General features: G+C 36.2%; 1 protein-coding gene across 6 annotated transcripts in view; it reads right to left on the bottom strand.

Moving 5' to 3' along the window:
* Positions 1 to 17562, bottom strand: part of GOLGA4 (golgin A4) — a 138531-nt gene that overhangs the window by 50234 nt on the left and 70735 nt on the right. For all 6 annotated transcript variants that reach the window (XM_044252700.1, XM_044252699.1, XM_044252701.1 and 3 more), the window contains 4 exons: positions 12437 to 12615; positions 9488 to 9616; positions 6674 to 6829; positions 894 to 5113 (listed from right to left, as the gene is read on the bottom strand). In XM_044252700.1, the coding sequence (XP_044108635.1) occupies positions 894 to 5113; positions 6674 to 6829; positions 9488 to 9616; positions 12437 to 12615 (4684 nt within the window). The remainder of the gene's footprint in view (positions 1 to 893; positions 5114 to 6673; positions 6830 to 9487; positions 9617 to 12436; positions 12616 to 17562) is intronic.

Genomic DNA, 17562 nt, shown 5'->3' on the forward strand with positions numbered 1-17562 from the left:
TGTATACGTGTGTATGTGTGCGTCCAGGCACAGAAAACTTCTGGGAAGATACAGAAACTATGATTTTCTCTATATATTCATCCTGGGGCTTTGAGAATTCTTCTTTTCTGCTTAAAATTTTCATCATACACATCTATCTTATATAACACTAATACTAACACTAAAAATAGTACAATGAAAAGAAAGTAATTACTGGAATATGGACATAAGCATAATCATAAATGCAAGAAAGCTTTCCCCCCTCTAAACAGATGTGAAAGAACACTGCCTCTTGCCTTAAATTGTTTTTTTTTTATTTCTTTTCAGCATAACAGAATTGTTTATGCACCACACCCAGTGCTCCATACAGTTTTATATTTCTTCTAAGCATTTAACTTATGTTTCATAGTTTGGGCAGGCGAAATTTCAGTATATCAGGCACAATAAAAGGGACTTAACTATTAAGGACTGTCTTAAAAATATTCATGCTGGGGCGCCTGGGTGGCTTAGTTGGTTAAGCATCAGACTCTTTGTTTTTAAAGATATTATTTATTTATTTGAGAGAGAGAGAGAGAGAGAGAGCGCACACATGTGTAGGGTGAGGGACAGGCAGACTCTGCACCGAGCACAGAGCCCAATGTGGAGCTTGACCCTGAGATCATGTCCTGAGCCAAAATGAAGAGTCAAAGGCTTAACTGACTGAGCCACCCAGGCACCCCAAAGGTCCAACTCTTGATTTCGGCTCAGGTTAAAATCTCAGGGTGGTGAGAATGAGCCCCGCATTGGGCTCCCATGGATCCTGCTTAAAATTCTCTTTCCTTCTCTTCTCCCCCACCTTCCCCCCAACCACCGCTCTTACTCACTCTCTCTCTAAAATAAATAAATACAATAAATATTCATGCTGAAAAACTTACTTGATTTTTTCTTCCATTTCTTGTTCATATTCTTTCTTCATGATATCCAATTCTTGCTGATGCTCCTTCCGCAACATTCGAAGATCTTTCTGCAACTTAACAATCTCCTTGCCCAGCTTCTGCTTCTCTTGCTCTGCCCCTGCTAATTTAAATTCCAGGTCATTGTGCTCTGCCTCCATGTTACCAGGCAATCTGGGTTGGACTGCATGTGATTTGGACTTTTCTTCACCACTTTCATCCAAAGTTTCTGTGGGTTTATTTTTTCCATCCATCTGTTGTTGTAAAGCCTGTAATTTTTCAAATTTTGAGGTTAACTCTTCCATTTCAACTCTATGCCCTTCCCTCTCTCTTACCAAGCAGGAATCCAGCTCTTTTATCTTTTGCTCCAAGAGCTGACAGGCTAGTTCCTTCTCCTGGAGTGCTTTCTGGACATCATCAACCACATCTTCCAAGTTTTGCTTTGCCCCTATGTTATTTTTACCTCCCTCTTCTTCCACACGCTGGGATGCTATCAAGGAATATTTCTTGCTTTTTTCTTCAAGCTCTTCCTGAAGATGATTTATCGTAACTTGATCCTCATGCTGCTTTGCTTCTGCATGTTCTATCTTTATTAAGAGCTCCTGGTATCTGCACTGCATTTCAGAATGAGAAGATACCATCTCTTCTTTTTCTTGCTCTAGCCTCTGCAACAGCTTTTCTTTTTCCATTAGACTCCTCTGTAAAGCACTGATTTTGTCATCATATGCCTTCTGCACACAGCCCTCAGGATCCATGTTTTGCTCAGCACAGGATGCCACATGTTCTGCCGATGTGGGTATAACTGATGCTTCTGACTGTGGTGGGCCTTTAAGTTTTTCTTCCAAGACCTGAATTTCTCTCTCCTTCTCCTGCAATTTTGTGAGATGACCTTCTGTGTCTTTTTTATATTGCTGTTCCTTCTCTTCCATTTGAGATAGCAACTGCTTCTTGATGGCAGCAATTTTTTGTTCAGCTTTTTTCTTCAGTTCTGCTAATTTTGCAGCACTTTCTAACTCAAGCTTATCTTCCAGGGCCTTCAACTCCTCTTCTTTGCCCTTCATACCTGAATTTGCATGTTCCAATTCTTTCTTCTTAGCCTCAATTTCAGATTTCATGGAAGACACTTGCTTTTCAAGTCTTGAGACTTTTTCTTCAGCTTCTTTAACCCTGTTGTCCTTTTCTTCTCCTAACTCTTGAATGTGCTGAAGTTTCTGAAGCATTTCTTTCTGTTCAGTGTCCTTTTGTTGATTATAATTGTTAAGAGCTTCATTTAAGGATTCAATTTCAGTTGCTTTCTGAGTAAGATGCTCCTCTAATTCCACAATTCTTGTCATTTGAGTTTTTAACTCTGTCTCTAAATTACACTCCTTTTTCTCCAGCTTGCTCTTCTTATCTTCCATTTCACTCTTTAAACATACCAATCTCTCATTCTGCTGATCAAGGTCCTCCTTCAATCCATGTATCTGCTCATCCTTTTCGTTGGCCTCCTTTGCTTTTAACTCAAGCTGCATCTGTAAGTCTTTAATAGTACTTTGATACTGTACGAATTTTGACTGTGCTTTCTTCTTCCATTCTGAGAATTTGTTGGACAAGTGATCTACCTGTTCAAGAGCAGAGATCTTCTCTTTACTCAGAGTTTCAACTTTCAAAGATAAATCTTGCACCTGACCCAGTAATTCACATTGTTGTTCATCATATCGCTTACTTAGTGATGAAATGGCTGCTTCTTTCTCAGTTAGGCTGATGCTGTTCTGAAGCTGAGTGTTTAAATCAGTTAGTTGTTTACTAAGACTGCTGATCTCAGATTTCTTTTCTTTAAGCTCTTCTTTCATCAGTGTGACAGCATTGATGTTCTCTGATAACTCTTTCTTCAACTGTGTGATACAAGACTCCTTTTCAGAGGCAGCCTGTTGCTGGTTGCCGCCTTCCTTCTGTAAGGCTTCTTTCTCCATTACAAGCCCTTCAATATCAGTCTTCATGCTCTTAATCTGATTTTCTTTTTCTTCTAATTGATGGGTAGCCTGTTGAAAAGAACTGTTTAGTGTTTTCTGCTCTTCTCTTAGCTGTCTAAGCTGTGCTTCTAATTCAGAAGCTTTGCAAGTTTTAATTACTAGTGCCTCCTTAACTTTTGTTGTGTGGTGCTGACAGTGGGAAATTCTAGAGAGTATGGCATTAATTTTACTACTACTAATGTTGATTAGCTCATTAGTTTTAGCTTGCAACACGGCTTCAGTTTTCTTAGAGTAAATATCCAGCTGAACTGCTAGTTCCTCAGACAGTTTTTTGAATTCCAAACTTTTGTCTTCTAGATTTTTCTCATTTCTTTCATGGGAGGACTTCAAACTCTGGACTTCCTCATCTGTGCTTTTCAATTTGTCAGTCAACTCAGAAACCTTCAGCTTATCTTTTTCTGCCAGCATCTCCAGTTCAACTATACGCTCTTGAAGAGAAGTATTTTCCTTCAGAGAATGATTCAAGTCAACCTCCAACTTTTCCAGTTGTGCTTTCAGTTTAGTTGCATTTTGTGAGAGAGAGTTCATATGAGCAGACTTCTCTTGTATCTGTTCCCGTAATTCCCTTAGTACTGTGTCCTGCTTAATGCCTTCTTCTTTCAGCCATGTTAGTTCCTTGTTCATCTCTTCTTTTTCACACCCACTTTGGAGTATCTTTTGCTTCAGTTCTGCTACCTCTTGCTCTTTTTCCTGTAATTGGAGTTCATGTTTTTCCTTAAGTTCTTCAGCTTGCTGATGAAGTTTCTTTTCCCAGACCGAAACAACATCACTGAGTTCTCGTCTATGTACCTCAGTGAGACTTTCTATTTGCTCCTTTTGGTTTGTTTCCAGTCTTGACATTGCATCATTGATCCCAGCAGAGTTAGCTTGTGCCATTTCCACAATTTTGGCATTGAACTGTTTTTCTTTCTCACTAAGCTCTAGAACCGTATTTTCAAGCTCTTTTTTAAGTTTGGCTTCCTGATCCACTAGTTTTTTCTTTAATGTTTCTTGCACCTCCTTTGCTTTCTGCTTAATTTTTTCCATCTTTTTTTCTTGATTTTTTAATTTGGTTTCATATTCCTCATGTAAAACACTAAAACTCTCTTCCTTGGCTGATAATTTCTGTTTGAGTATTTCAATTTCTTTGCTCTGTCCTTCTCTCATTTGTAAAATTATATTTTCCTTTTCTATCAAGCTCTGCTTTGTCTGTGCCTGTTCTGTATTAGTATCTCTAAGTTGGAATTCATAGTGCTGGGTTAAAGCCTGTAGTTTTTCCTCCATTTCACTTTTCTGGTTTTCCAGTTGCTGCCTTAAATCCTGCACCTGGACTTTGTGAGTGTCTAACTCAGCACAAACATCTTTCTTTTGTGTTTCAACTTCAGCTACCTGTTTAGTAAGAAGAATTCTCTCCGTTTCTAAGTCCAACAATTTCTGCTGCAATTGAGCCAAGTGCTCCTCAGATGCTCTGGCCTGCTCGTGTGTAGTACTCTGCTGTGACTGGAAAAGAGCCAGCTTAGCAGATGCCTGCCGGAGTTCTTCTTCAGACATTTTAATATCTACCTCTAAGTTTTCCACACGAGCCTGATGCTCTTTCAAATGCTTGTCCTTTTCCTTCAAAAGAAGTCCAAGTTGATTAATTTCATCTTTTAATGCCTTCTCAGTTCTCTGGATAGATATCTCTTGTTCTTTAATGATACTCTCGACTTGCTGCTGGTGATGGCTTTTCTGTTCATCTAGCTTGGCCTCTAGCTCCTGCTTTACTTTATCTGCTTGATCCTTTATTACAGAAAGTTCCTCTTCTAGCTTCTCCCGGGTTTTTAATACTTCTGACAGTTCAGAAGACAATGATTCTAGTTCTGTTTGCTTCACATCAAGCTTTTCTAAAGTCTTTTCATTCATCTCTTCTATGTGGGCCTGGAAAAGACTCTCTTTATCTTTCAACAATATTTCTTTTTCTTGTTCATGTTTTTCTCTAAGTTTTTCCATTTCAGTCTGATGCTGTTGCTTTAAGACTTGGAGTTTTTCAGTCCAAAGGGCATCCTGCTGATGCTGCAAGCTTTCCAATTCTGCCTTGTGTTTTTCAACCATGATTGTAATTTCTTTATTGTGCTTATTTTTTTCAGCTTCCAAATGAACAGCTAAATCTTCTGATTGATTTTTGCTTTCTTGCAAGCTTTTTTCCAAAGAACTTTCCAATTCAAGAATTCTCTGTTAATAAAAACAGATGTATTTTTATTAAAGTACAGACTTGCTTATTAGCAAAGATATACATGACATAACGTCTATACCTGTTTAAGGAGTAAAACTTAGAAAAATTACTCTATATATCATGCCAAACACTAGAAAGCACAAAGAATCTGTGCTCAATTCCTAAAGGAACCATGTAACAAAGAAAAGATTCTATTTTAACACAACTTAAAATTTCAGATTCTTTCTACCTACTTGGGTCACTATTTCAATCACACGTATTTTCAAGAATACTCTGAATGGATAGTCAAAAAGAAATAAATCATAAAGTAGATAATAACTATTGGTAGGAAGATGGGTTTTTTTCCTGTGTGTTTTTTAAGGCTGATTAACAGTATCCTGTTACCTTCATAATTTTATTTTGAAAGATAAATAATTATCTGGTTTTTCCACTGCAAAAATGATTATTTAGTAGATTTTTTGCAAAAAGAAGCTACTTAAGCAAATTTTACCAAAAATTACTGTTCACTCATGAAAATGTCAATCTTGACTCTAAAGGAAAAAGAACTAAGGCAGAGCCACGTAACATCAGAACTGAAAAGGTCCTAAGGAATTACCAAATTCAATTTCTCCATATGACAGGTGAAGAAATTAAGGAACAATTAATTTACAAAGCTAACAAGTGGAAAAATCTAGGCCTCCTGAGGATCCTATCCATTCCCCTTCACCATGCCACCTTACATAAATGTTAGAAATGGGAAACTAAAGTACAGTTTAGAACTATGGGAAAGACGTGTGATTCGTTCACCATATAAAACAAAACAAAAGTCTAAATAACATCAGTTTATTCAACACAGGTCATACATTTCATATATTGCGGAGGGAAGGGCCAGAGAGCTTTAAAAATGTGCTCACTGAGTTAAGCCGCTGCCTTCGGCTCGGGTCATGATCTCAGGGTCCTGGGATCGAGTCCCGCATCGGGCTCTCTGCTCAGCGGGGAGCCTGCTTCCTCCTATCTCTCTCTGCCTGCCTCTCTGCCTACTTGTGATCTCTCTCTGTCAAATAAATAAATAAAATCTTAAAAAAAATATATGCCCACTGAGACATACATATACATTTTTTCACGTATATATAAATTTGTTCACCATTGTTTTAATATGGGAAAACTTTACATTAAAAGCAGGGCATTGAGGGGCCTACATTATAATAGAAACAGAGAATGACTTATATCCAGGACATGGCATGAGATGAAGCCAGGTCAAGTGTTGCTTACAAAGCAAGGCCACTTCCTAAAGATCAAGGGCAAGCAACCAAAGGAGTGGAGAGCTTGAGTGCAGAGTCAGAGTGGGTGGATGACAGAAACACAGCCAGCTAATGGCACAGTTGGCCACACCATGTAGCAAACACTAAAACCATTCACAGGAAAAGCTCTTATTACCTGAACATCAAGTGCATGTATGTGAATCTAAACCCACTAAAACAAAACCTTCTTGACAACTTTACACTGACTAAAGAGATAACACTAGTTTCTATATACAAGTAATTCCACAATACTGGAACTCGAATATTATTTATACTTACAGTTCTGTAAGTTTCTGCTTCTTGCTGAAGGTCCCGAAGTTTATTTTCACTCTCCATGAGGATTGCTTTCTTCTGCAACTCTAACTCTTCCAGGGCCAAAGATTCTTGCTGTTCTTTTTCTTGAGTGATCTTCATATATTCTGATTGACTTTTTTCCTGTGCCAAAAACAATACCACCTTAGACACACATAAATCTTCAGCATTCCCAAAGCACTTCCACAGGAATGCTGTCTTTCATTTGGTCTGCACACCAGCCCTGTGAGGTAGGCAGTATCATCACCTCTATCTTCCCATGCCCTAGTCTGCAGAAACAAAGCACTGTGACTATTCCAGTGTGGTCCAGCCAATATTTACCACAATTACTACTGAAAACAAAAACTTTGTTCCAGTAACCACACTACATCTGCTATTTTTTCCACTACTTAAAACATTTTGCAAAACACGGCTTAATGTGAAGGGTCCCCAAATTGTCACTACTTCTCTGCACTCCAGAGTTTGATTATTTCAACTCTAGGCCAAGAAACTAGATTGTAAGTTTATATAATTTGTGAGGAAAAACCTCATTAAAAGGAACCCTACATTACTGTTTTTCTGAAAATAAATAAATTGGAAAAAAAAAAAAAAAGGAACCCTACATAGAAAACCATATCAAAATCAGATTACATGTGAATATATGGATTAGATCAAGGAAATATCTATAAAAGCCTACATAACTCTTCTCAGATGACCTGAACACTTTTATCACCCCCTCAATCCCGAAAAGCTTCTTCTTTGATTGCCCTTATCATATATCAACATCTGTATTGAAACTGTTTACTGCTTTGAAAAGAGAAGCTCTAGAGAGCACTTTTAACATTTAGTGGCTTTGGACTCCAATTAAGAATACTTAGCCATACCTACTGCATACAGTTCATGCTGCCAGCAGCAGTATTTTCAGTTCACTACACTCTGGTGAAGTATATTGCTTTAAGGAAAGGCATTGTACCATATTATAAACAGAATGATAAAGGAATATTAGTTTCTAATCAATTTTAAAACATCATTTTAAACATACTATACTGTCTAATGTAAATTACATTTTAAATACATCTCTCTATGCCCATAAAAACAAAAAAGAACATTTTAATAGTCTGTTCAACTTTCACTATCAATACAAAGCTAACCTCTTCGAGGAACTAGATAGAAAGGGGAGCAGAAAGCGGCACGTGCACATGCATGTGAGTGCTTCACGTCTCTCTGTATCCTGCTGTTTCCACTCAGAATACATCTGAGTTTATCAGTGCTGGAACACAGTTTTAACGAGGCCACTGTTGAAGTCACAGTGTCCCCAAAGGCCAATTACTCCAGTATGAAAACACACAAATGTTTATGACAGGAATTTTTTAGAGTAATTCCTGGCTTCATTTATGTCCTGCTTTGTTCTTTAATTTTTATACACCTACACTACCCTATTAAAGTCTTAAGCATTCTTATAAACTACTTTAAATCCTTTTCTGGACTGAAGTGCCTGGCTGGTTCAGTCAGTAAAGCATGTGACTCTTGATCTTAGGGTCCCAGGAGTTCAAGCCCATGTTGGGGATAGAATACACTTAAAAAATAATAATAATAAATAAGGGCACCTGGGTAGCTCACTCAGTTAAGCATCCAATTCAATTTCAGTTCAAGTCATGATCTCTGGGTCATGAGACTGAGCCCCGCATTAAGCTCCATGCTCAGGACAGAGTCTGCTTGAGATCCTCTCCCTCTCCCTCTGCCCCTCCCCCAGCTCATGCTCATTCTTTCTAAAACAAATAACATCTTTAAAACATAAAAAAGAAGGGGTGCCTAGGTGGCTCAGTGGGTTAAGCGTCTGCCTTCAGCTCAGGTCATGATCCCAGAGTTCTGAGATCAAGCCCCTCATCAGGCTCTCTGCTCAGCAGGGAGCCTGCTTTTCCCCCTCTCTCTGCCTGCCTCTCTGCCTACTTGTAATCTCTGTCTGTCAAATACATAAATTAAAAATCTTAAAAAAAAAAAAGAAAAAAAAGGTTAAAATTATAAATACTATTTCTCATCCTTTTGTACTTAAAACTTTTTAATTTATATTATTGATAATAATTTCATATAAAAACAATCAAAACTACATTTTTTGGCATTAACACTTCTTTTTTGGCATTAATACTTCTTATGGTTACCTATATAAAAGGCTTTTCACAATTTGAAAAAAAATTTTTTTTTTGTTTTAAGCTTTCAAATGACACTATTCCCCAAAATCTTATCTTTGCTTTTCTAGGTATTATTTTGGTTAGTCCAGTCAGTAATTTTTTTATTTTATTTTATTTTTAAAAATATCATATGTATTGAAAATTACTACTGAAATTATTCTACTTAAAATGAAAACTACTTGGTCATTTTCATTTTTTCTTCTTTAAAATGCATTTCAGACAAAACTTTCTCAGACTTGAAACTCTGTTATATTCAGTCTGGTGAGTTTGTAGACATTTTTTTTGAGTTATGCAGTCACTGGTTCATGGCTTCAGCAAGCCTATCTTCCTCTTTACTTCTCCATAATCACAGCCTACTGCCATGGTGAGAGGGATGACATACAAACAAATAAACTGGTTAATGAAAGCTTGTAATTAATAAAATTTTCACATAATACCAGTTAGCCAGTTAAGCTCTGACAGCCCTCTTTCCTGCCTATATCCTATCCTCTCTGCACATTCAAAGGTCAAGACTGCCAGTAGTCTGACCTCACGCTGAAAGGTAAGAGTGAGGAGATAACAACTTTATAAAGCTGCAAAATTTACCTGTAGCAAAAACAAAATAGGTACTTACAAGAGCTATCTTCATTTGCTCCTGAAACTGCCTTTCTTGGGTCTGAAACTTCTTGGTCAGTTCCTGCTCTTTGCTGGCCAGCTCCTCTTCGTGAAGCTTCTGTAGTTTAGCAATTTGTTCTGAGGATTTCTGAAAGTCAACCAAATAGTTAAAGTGAAACATCCAGGATAAAATATATAACTCTACAATTAAATAATACTTTATTACAATTCAATCATCAAGTCAATAGTGTAAGAGATAAAAATCAAAACATATTTCCCACATAAATCAAAGTCACCAATGTCTCAATAATTAAAAGAAAAGCCAATCAAGTATTGCTCATTTATTCTTTTTAAATTTTTATTTTTTTAGAGAGAGTACACACATGCATGAACACGGTGGGAGGGGGCAGAGGGCAAGGGGGAGAATCTTAAGCAGGCTCTGTGCCTGACATGGGGCTTGATCTCATAACCCTGAGATCATGACCTGAGCCAAAATCAAGAGTTGGGCACTTAACTGACTGAGTCACCCAGGTGCCCCACGTATTTCTCATTTAAGATAAGGATGGTTGTTGTTGCAGTAATTAAGTTCTACTAGGCTGGAGCATTTCCACATCTTGCAGGTATGTTCCCCACCAATCATGACTGGGAAGTATAGGAGGAGGAATGAGGATACTCTCAAGGACGGCACTCCACTGTGGTCAAGCTGCCCTGGCTATACCAATCTAATGACGCCTAGGCGTCCATGCATATACTATTTATTAAAAAGTATTGGCCTTGTTCTTTCTTGGGCAGGAAGACTTAATCTTATAAAAATGTCAAACCTCCCTAAATAAATCTAAAAATTTAACATAATTGAATAAAAGTACCACAGAATGGGGGGAGAGGCTCACCAGATAAAATAAACATCCAAGAACAGCCAGCACTCTTCTGAAAAATAAGAGTAATATGGGGAGGCTAGCAAATAATAGAACATATTATAAAACTGAGTAATTGTTAACAGTGTAATACTGGCATGTGGTCAGGAGAAGCAATGGAACAGACAGAGAATTCAAGAAAGAGACCCATACGTAGCACAATAATTTAGTATGAAATAAAGACAGGGTGTCATACCAGAAGGGAAAACATAGATTATTAAATAAACGATTTGAAGACTATCTGGTAGTTACTGGAAAAAAAATTAAAGTTGGATCCCTACCTCACTCCTAATACCAAATAAATTCCAGTTGGATCAAAGATTTAATAATAAAAAATGAAAGCATGGGGTGCCTAGGTGGCTCAGTGGGTTAAAGCCTCTGCCTTCGGCTCAGGTCATGATCCCAGGGTCCTGGGATTGAGCCCTGTATCGGGCTCTCTGTTCAGAGGGGAGCCTGCTTCCTCCTCTCTCTGCCTGCCTCTCTGCCTACTTGTGATCTCTGTCTGTCAAATAAATAAAATCTTTAAAAAAAAAAAAAAAAAGCAAGCACATAAGTGCCATAAGAAAAGCAGAATTTTAAAATGATCTCAGTGAGAGTGCATTTTTAAGTCAGAACAAAAAAGTCAGATAGCAATAAAGAAAAAGAAAAATTTCTCTGCATGTCCTCCCTTAAATAAACCAATCCCAAAGCTAAAACAAATCATAAACAAAGTCAATTTTGAAAAGACGGGTGTCTGGGTGGCTCAACTGGTTAAGTGTCCAAGTGTCTTGGTCCAAGTATCTTGGTTAGAGTTCAGGTCATGATCTCAGGGTCATGAGAATACGTTCGGCCCCATGCTGGGTGGGCATGAAGCCTGCTTAAGATTCTCTCTCTCCCTCGCCTTCTGCCCCTCCCCACTCCTATATATGCTCTCACTTTCTGTCTAAAAAAAAAAAAAAAGAGAGAGAGAGATAGAGACAGACATAAGATTATTTGGACAAACGCACTGTATGTTCAAAGAACTAATTCCTACTATAAGTATAAAACATTTACAAATCAGTAAGACCAACAGTCCAATAGGAAAACAACCAACTCAAAGAGAAAAACTGCCAGTTCCTTTAAAATATATAACCTATGTTTATCATATTGACAAAAAGATAAGCACATTAAAACTACAATGTCAGGGTGCCTGGGTGGCTCAGTCCATTAAGTGTCCGTCTCTTGATTTCAGCTCAGGTCATGATCTCAAGGTCATGGGATTGAGTACCGCATTAGGCTCCACTATCAGCACAGAGTCTGCTTATCCCCTCCTGCTGCTCCTCCCCTGCTCACTCGTTTACTCTCTTGCTCTCTAATAAATAAAATCTTTAAAAAAGAAAAAAAACCTACAATATCATTTTTTCAAACTGATAAGCCTGAAAAGATTTTTGAAAGCTAGGTAACACCATCCTTGTCAGTAACAGATTGCCTGTGAGAGTATAAACTGTCTTCAATAAGCATGAAGCAACTACACAATAATTAAAAATATACATAATCTTTGCCTAATATTCCACTTCTAGGAATCTATCCTAAAAAGACATACAGATAAACAAATATGACAAGGATATTCACCATTTGCAATAGCAAAAAATTAAAACCTAAATATCCATTAGTAGATTTATTAAATTATGAAATATTCATACCGCAAAATCCCTGAGTGGTCTTTAAAACAGATGAGGCATTAAAAAAAATGCAGCATCATTACCCATTGTCAATGATAAGGAACATATTTAACAGAAAAGCAAAACACAGAGCAATATATATAACATGCCATCTTTTGTGTTAAAAAATTTAAAGAAGAGGATTATAAAATATAAAAGAGAAATTATATGCAGAGACTATCTCTGGTAAGTATATCCAAAAAGATAAAAACTCTTTTCCTATCAAAGTGATTTTCTTCCTGTATCTTGAATTCATGAAATGGTTAAGGCCTGAAACATGTATTAACTCTTCTTTACAATCAAAAATTATAGGAAAAGCATATGACTTATGTTTCAAAATTGCTGTAGCCTGTCACAATCTAGAATTATTCTTACTTTCGTCACATCAACAACCTCCTGTTTCACTCGACTTAATTCCTGTTGAAGACTGCTGCATTCCTCCTCCCTTGTTTTTTCAATAGCTTTTATTTGTTCATCCATCTCTGCCTTCATTTTTCTCCGTGATTCTTCTGTTTTTTGGGCTGTACTCAAGGCTTTTTCAAGTTCCTCAAAAGCTATAATGAAAACAGCAGAAAACAAGTATCTCAAGAAATACTATCATTAAGCTAAAGTGTTTCACATTCAATTTATGGGAACTAAGAGCAGCAGTAGCAAGACAGGTTAAAATAGTCGTTTTGTTTTAAGCCAAGAGACATTTCTGAGCCATTCAACAAAGCCACAAGAAGTGTCCAGTTACTGAAACCAATTTGTCATTGAGTTCTGGATTCAGATCTTTAGACTGCTTACATGAACTGTTCAGGAGTTTGGGAAAAAATTAAATTATTAGGCTCCCCACTCTCTCTACCCAAAAATCACAAATTCAAAGAAATGAAGACTTGTTTCTACTTATGTATGATATAATTTCAACTGCTTTTTTGCTATGGAGTTCTTACCTATTATCAATAATTAGGTAATATTATTATATACTTACTAGGACTTTTTTAAAAATAGAAAAAGTGTTCTTTGACTAATACTATTTTTAAAAACCTCTTAGCCAATAAAAGAGCAGATTTTTTTGTTTGTTTTTGTTTTACCACTTACTAGTTGAATCATATTTAAACAATGTATTCTGAAATGAAACCTACAGTCTCAAACCAGGGCTGTTAACTAAAAAGAATACTTTACCTGATTCAACAGTATATAGAGAGGCAAAAGCAGCAGGGCGTTCTTGTGTGAGATAAGTAAGAATTTAGGCCCTACAAAAACAATCATGGAGGGTACAATAGTATGATCTTTAAGACCATACTACTTTAAGATGGCCAAATAGGTCACCCAACTTCCAACAAAATCAGACAGTATGGATACAACAGCTGGAACTTGGCACTGAAAATATGTGTATGTCTGTTTGTGGATATTTGTGTGTATATGTATCTGTGTGTAAGGCATGTTTGTGTATGCATGTGTGCATCGTACACACTCTCTCTCCACTGGCATAGTGATATGCTGTCAAAATCCTACCACTATTATATCCTAGATTATTTTCTTTAGTCCTCACAGAAGATACCAGACTTCCCTTTACCATGGAGATAGAATATAAACAAACCACCAATTTTCAAGATGGGTTTCTAATTCTATCAAGAAACATATGTCCAGGGGAGACATAGTTCATTACCATATATAGTATTTTCACCCTCAGTAGATAAGAAAGGTACAACTTCAACCTATGGCCTCTCAAAAAGTAAAGCCCTTTTACTAACCCCAACTTGGCTTAACTGATGGTGGACTGGGCACAGGAATTTCATACCTGAAGACAAGTATGTGTTCTATAGAATATTCTCAATGGTAAATTACGTTAGTACAGAAAAAGACAAAAGAAAGGCTCAATTCTGGTAACAACTGGTAAACACAACTTACTCTGCTCAACACAAAAAAATAACTTCTCTAGCAACCATTTTCTTTGATATATTAAAAAAAAACCTGTCCAATTTATTCATTTTAATATGTCCAAAAGATAAAACTGATGCTCAAATAAGATCCAAATTACAAAAGAATATTAACTAGCTGAAATCATTTTTAAAGATTCCTGACCTAACTTTACTGATATTTGCCTGCAAACGCCAAGATTCTGAGACATAATTAGGTTGGAAAATAAAATACATACAGAAATTAGTTTCCTAATTTTTTAAAAATCAGTTTCCTAATTTCTTAGAAATAAGTCAAGTGATCAATTTTATAGAAAGAAATTCTATAACAAAGTGCTTATTGCTCAGTTTGTGTTGAAGGTTTAAATCTGGGAAACAGAAAAATGGGAAAAGAAATGACAATCTTTTTTAATTGTTGGATGTCACCATCATCTTTTCATTACTATTACTTTCGGTATGTCAAATTGTATCTTAGGACTTTTTTGGCACTTCACAGAAATCTCTTAAAAATTAGGCTCTGGAAAACCTGAAGGTAGTTTTCATACTCTTCCAACAAAATGGAGTTTTAAATGAAAAACTTCTCTTGATTAAGCAAAATAAAACAAAACGTATATAGGCAATACCAAGTGAATTTTCCTCATTTTCATTCTTAAAATTCCACAATCTGGTACAGTATAAAAATAGATGCAGTGCTCTGACTTTTTGAAACAACAAAAAATCTACGTCACAAAGTTCCTACTCAGAAATAATTTTCCAATAGTTAAGTTTTCTAGCCACACTCAGTAAATTTTAAAATATTCTCCTATATTATATTCTAATTTTAGTGTTTTGTCCACTGAAATTGTTCTAAGTCACTTGATTATCCATCATATAATGACTAAAGTAGGATATATCTCGTTCCACAGTTCCTTATATTTAAATTTAATCCTCTCTCCCACTTTCTGCGACCATGTCAGAGAACCACATAATTTTATACCTAGAAAGAAATCTTTGAAATTTTTTAACACAATATTCTCACTCAAATGCAGAAAATGAGGCATCCAACTTTTCCCTCAGATTGTACATTAGCTTGATGCCACAATTTTAAAATTGTATTTAAGGAACACTCTTTACCTTGCATTACTTTTAAAAACTCTAAGAATGCTGACATTGATCCAGATCCACTGGGCAATAATATATCTTAACTAAACCAGAATTTCTGAAACAATCAATTGCTGATGCCTTCTAACTCTAACAAAATATAGCATGTTATACTTCTCACAGACACAGAAAAACTCAACTGTGTTCCATGTCCACCCTGCTTTACAGAAATGTTAAGGGGGGGGGCATTAAAACACATTACATACACTGACAGAGAGAGAACATACTTCAAATTCATTCTGAATTCTACACTGTACCACAAATGAAACCATTTCCTTACAGAAATTCTGCCTCCAACAATAAGTCCCATTTCAATGTTGAAGGAGAATATACTTCGAGTTTACTTACTAACCAGAAATGTCTCACCCTCTGTTCTTACAATAATCAGATATAGAAAAGTGGTGTCCACTGTAACGCTCTCAAGTTGTAATGCTCTAAAGATGAATTTCCTACACTTTCCAAAATGAAACTATCCTAAGATTTTAATGTGAGTGAAGAAGTATGCTATGAATGTCTACATAATTTATCTTCCAATTACCAACAAAGGATAAGTGAGTGGAGAGAAAGAAAGCGTGCATCAGCCACAGCTGACAAGTCCTCTGCCAACATGCAAGAGAGCACAGGAAAACTACAGTCACAACACACAACAACGGGAAGGCTAAGCACAAACTGCTGCCAAATGTTGCAAGAACACATTGTGTTCTTCCAAAGCAAAATTCAATGTATCTCAGGCACTTTTTATTAAAAAACAAACAAACAAACAAACAAACAAAAACTTTGAAAATATTTCTAGGCAAAAATTTAATAAACCTTAGGAACGGTCCTCTGTCAAAAGTAAAATTGCAGGGGAGGCCTTTTATTGCTAGCTCCTCACTTTCCACTTCAGATGAGGTTCACTCATATCCATGGGGATTATAAAAATGGATAAATGCTCACTAGAATAATTGAATAGAAAAGGTTGGCAATCTACAGCTCAATAATCAATCCAACCATTCATGCATCAAACATTGACTGGATGTTTGCCATCTGCCAAGCATAAGCAAGGCACTGGGTGACATGAAGACAATTTTTCACAAAGGCAGCTGACATAGTTAAAGGCGATGAGGAATTAACCTTAGGTAAAACTAGGAAGAATGTGATGTTTGATTTCGGTAATTCACCTCATCCTCAACATCCTTACCCACTGCAATAACAAATGCCAGAAATCTGAGATCTAGGGAGCATAACAATTTTGTTGCACTATCCCAGAGGACACTTTACTTGTAAGGATAGTTAAGACCCATTTTTACTCCCTCTGCAAGGGAATAAACAGATGCAGAAGTGCAGAAAGGCTGCCAACCTGCAGATTAACTGTTGGTCCTAAGAAGCTGATTAATCACTTCAGGAATTAATAAATAAGCCAGCACCCGTGTCTTCATCCCAGCAAAAAAAAACTGCTAAAATGTATGTTATTAAACTAAGGACAAAAACACAGGTAGTACTAAAAAATGAATGAAATGCAAATTAACAGAGAAAGCAATAAAATGAATTTTGTTTATCAGAATTCCTGCCCACCATCAATGCTCTTTGGTAAATAAAAACAAAAAAGTCTAGAGCAGCAGTTTTCAAAGTGTGGTCCAAAGATCCTAGGGTCCTGAGGCCTTTCAGTGGGTCTATGAGGGCCTCTTTTTTCCAAATAGATATCTGCATATCTGTATAAGGGCAGATTTTCCTTATATAGTTCAACCAAAATAACGTATCACAACAGATTGAATACAGAAACAGGCGTGAAAATACAGTATCTTCTATTAAGCCAAACAATGAAATAAGCAAAAATGTAAAACAAAACTACTTTTCATACTAAATTTCATATTGGAAAATACAGGTAATTTCTATAAAAATATTTATATTAATATGTAACAGTCTATAACTGTTATTTTTTAATGAACCAAAAATGTTTTTCATTTCTTAGTTTTAATTTCTAATATAGTAAATATCACTGAATGTAACCCACATAAACAAAAGCTCTTTGGAATCCTCAGTAACTTTTTTTTTTTTTTTTTTTTTGAAAACCACTTGTCTAGACTTAACAAAAATGAACATAATACTACCACCCAGTGGCACAAACCAGATAGTGCAATACTTAAATATAAATTGGGGTCTTCAGAAATTTAATATCACTTTTGCAATGGAAATCTACTTTTTAAGCCACTTTCTGAAATTCATAACAGGATTCACCCTACAGATCAAACGCACTTTGACTTTTAAAAATTTTACAGATCTATCCAAATTTTCATGTACTCCTTACATTAACCATGCAAATTTAACTATTGTTAAATACCTTAAAAACATCAAACTAATCTTGAAAATATTACGCTAAAGCTAAGTAAATTTAATTAAACTGAAAATATGATTCTGAGGGCACCTGGCTGGCTCAGTCAGTTAAGTGTGTGCCTTTGGCTCAGGTCATGACTCCAGGGT

Source organism: Neovison vison, chromosome 6 (assembly GCF_020171115.1).
Source record: "Neovison vison isolate M4711 chromosome 6, ASM_NN_V1, whole genome shotgun sequence".
NCBI lineage: Eukaryota > Metazoa > Chordata > Mammalia > Carnivora > Mustelidae > Neogale > Neogale vison.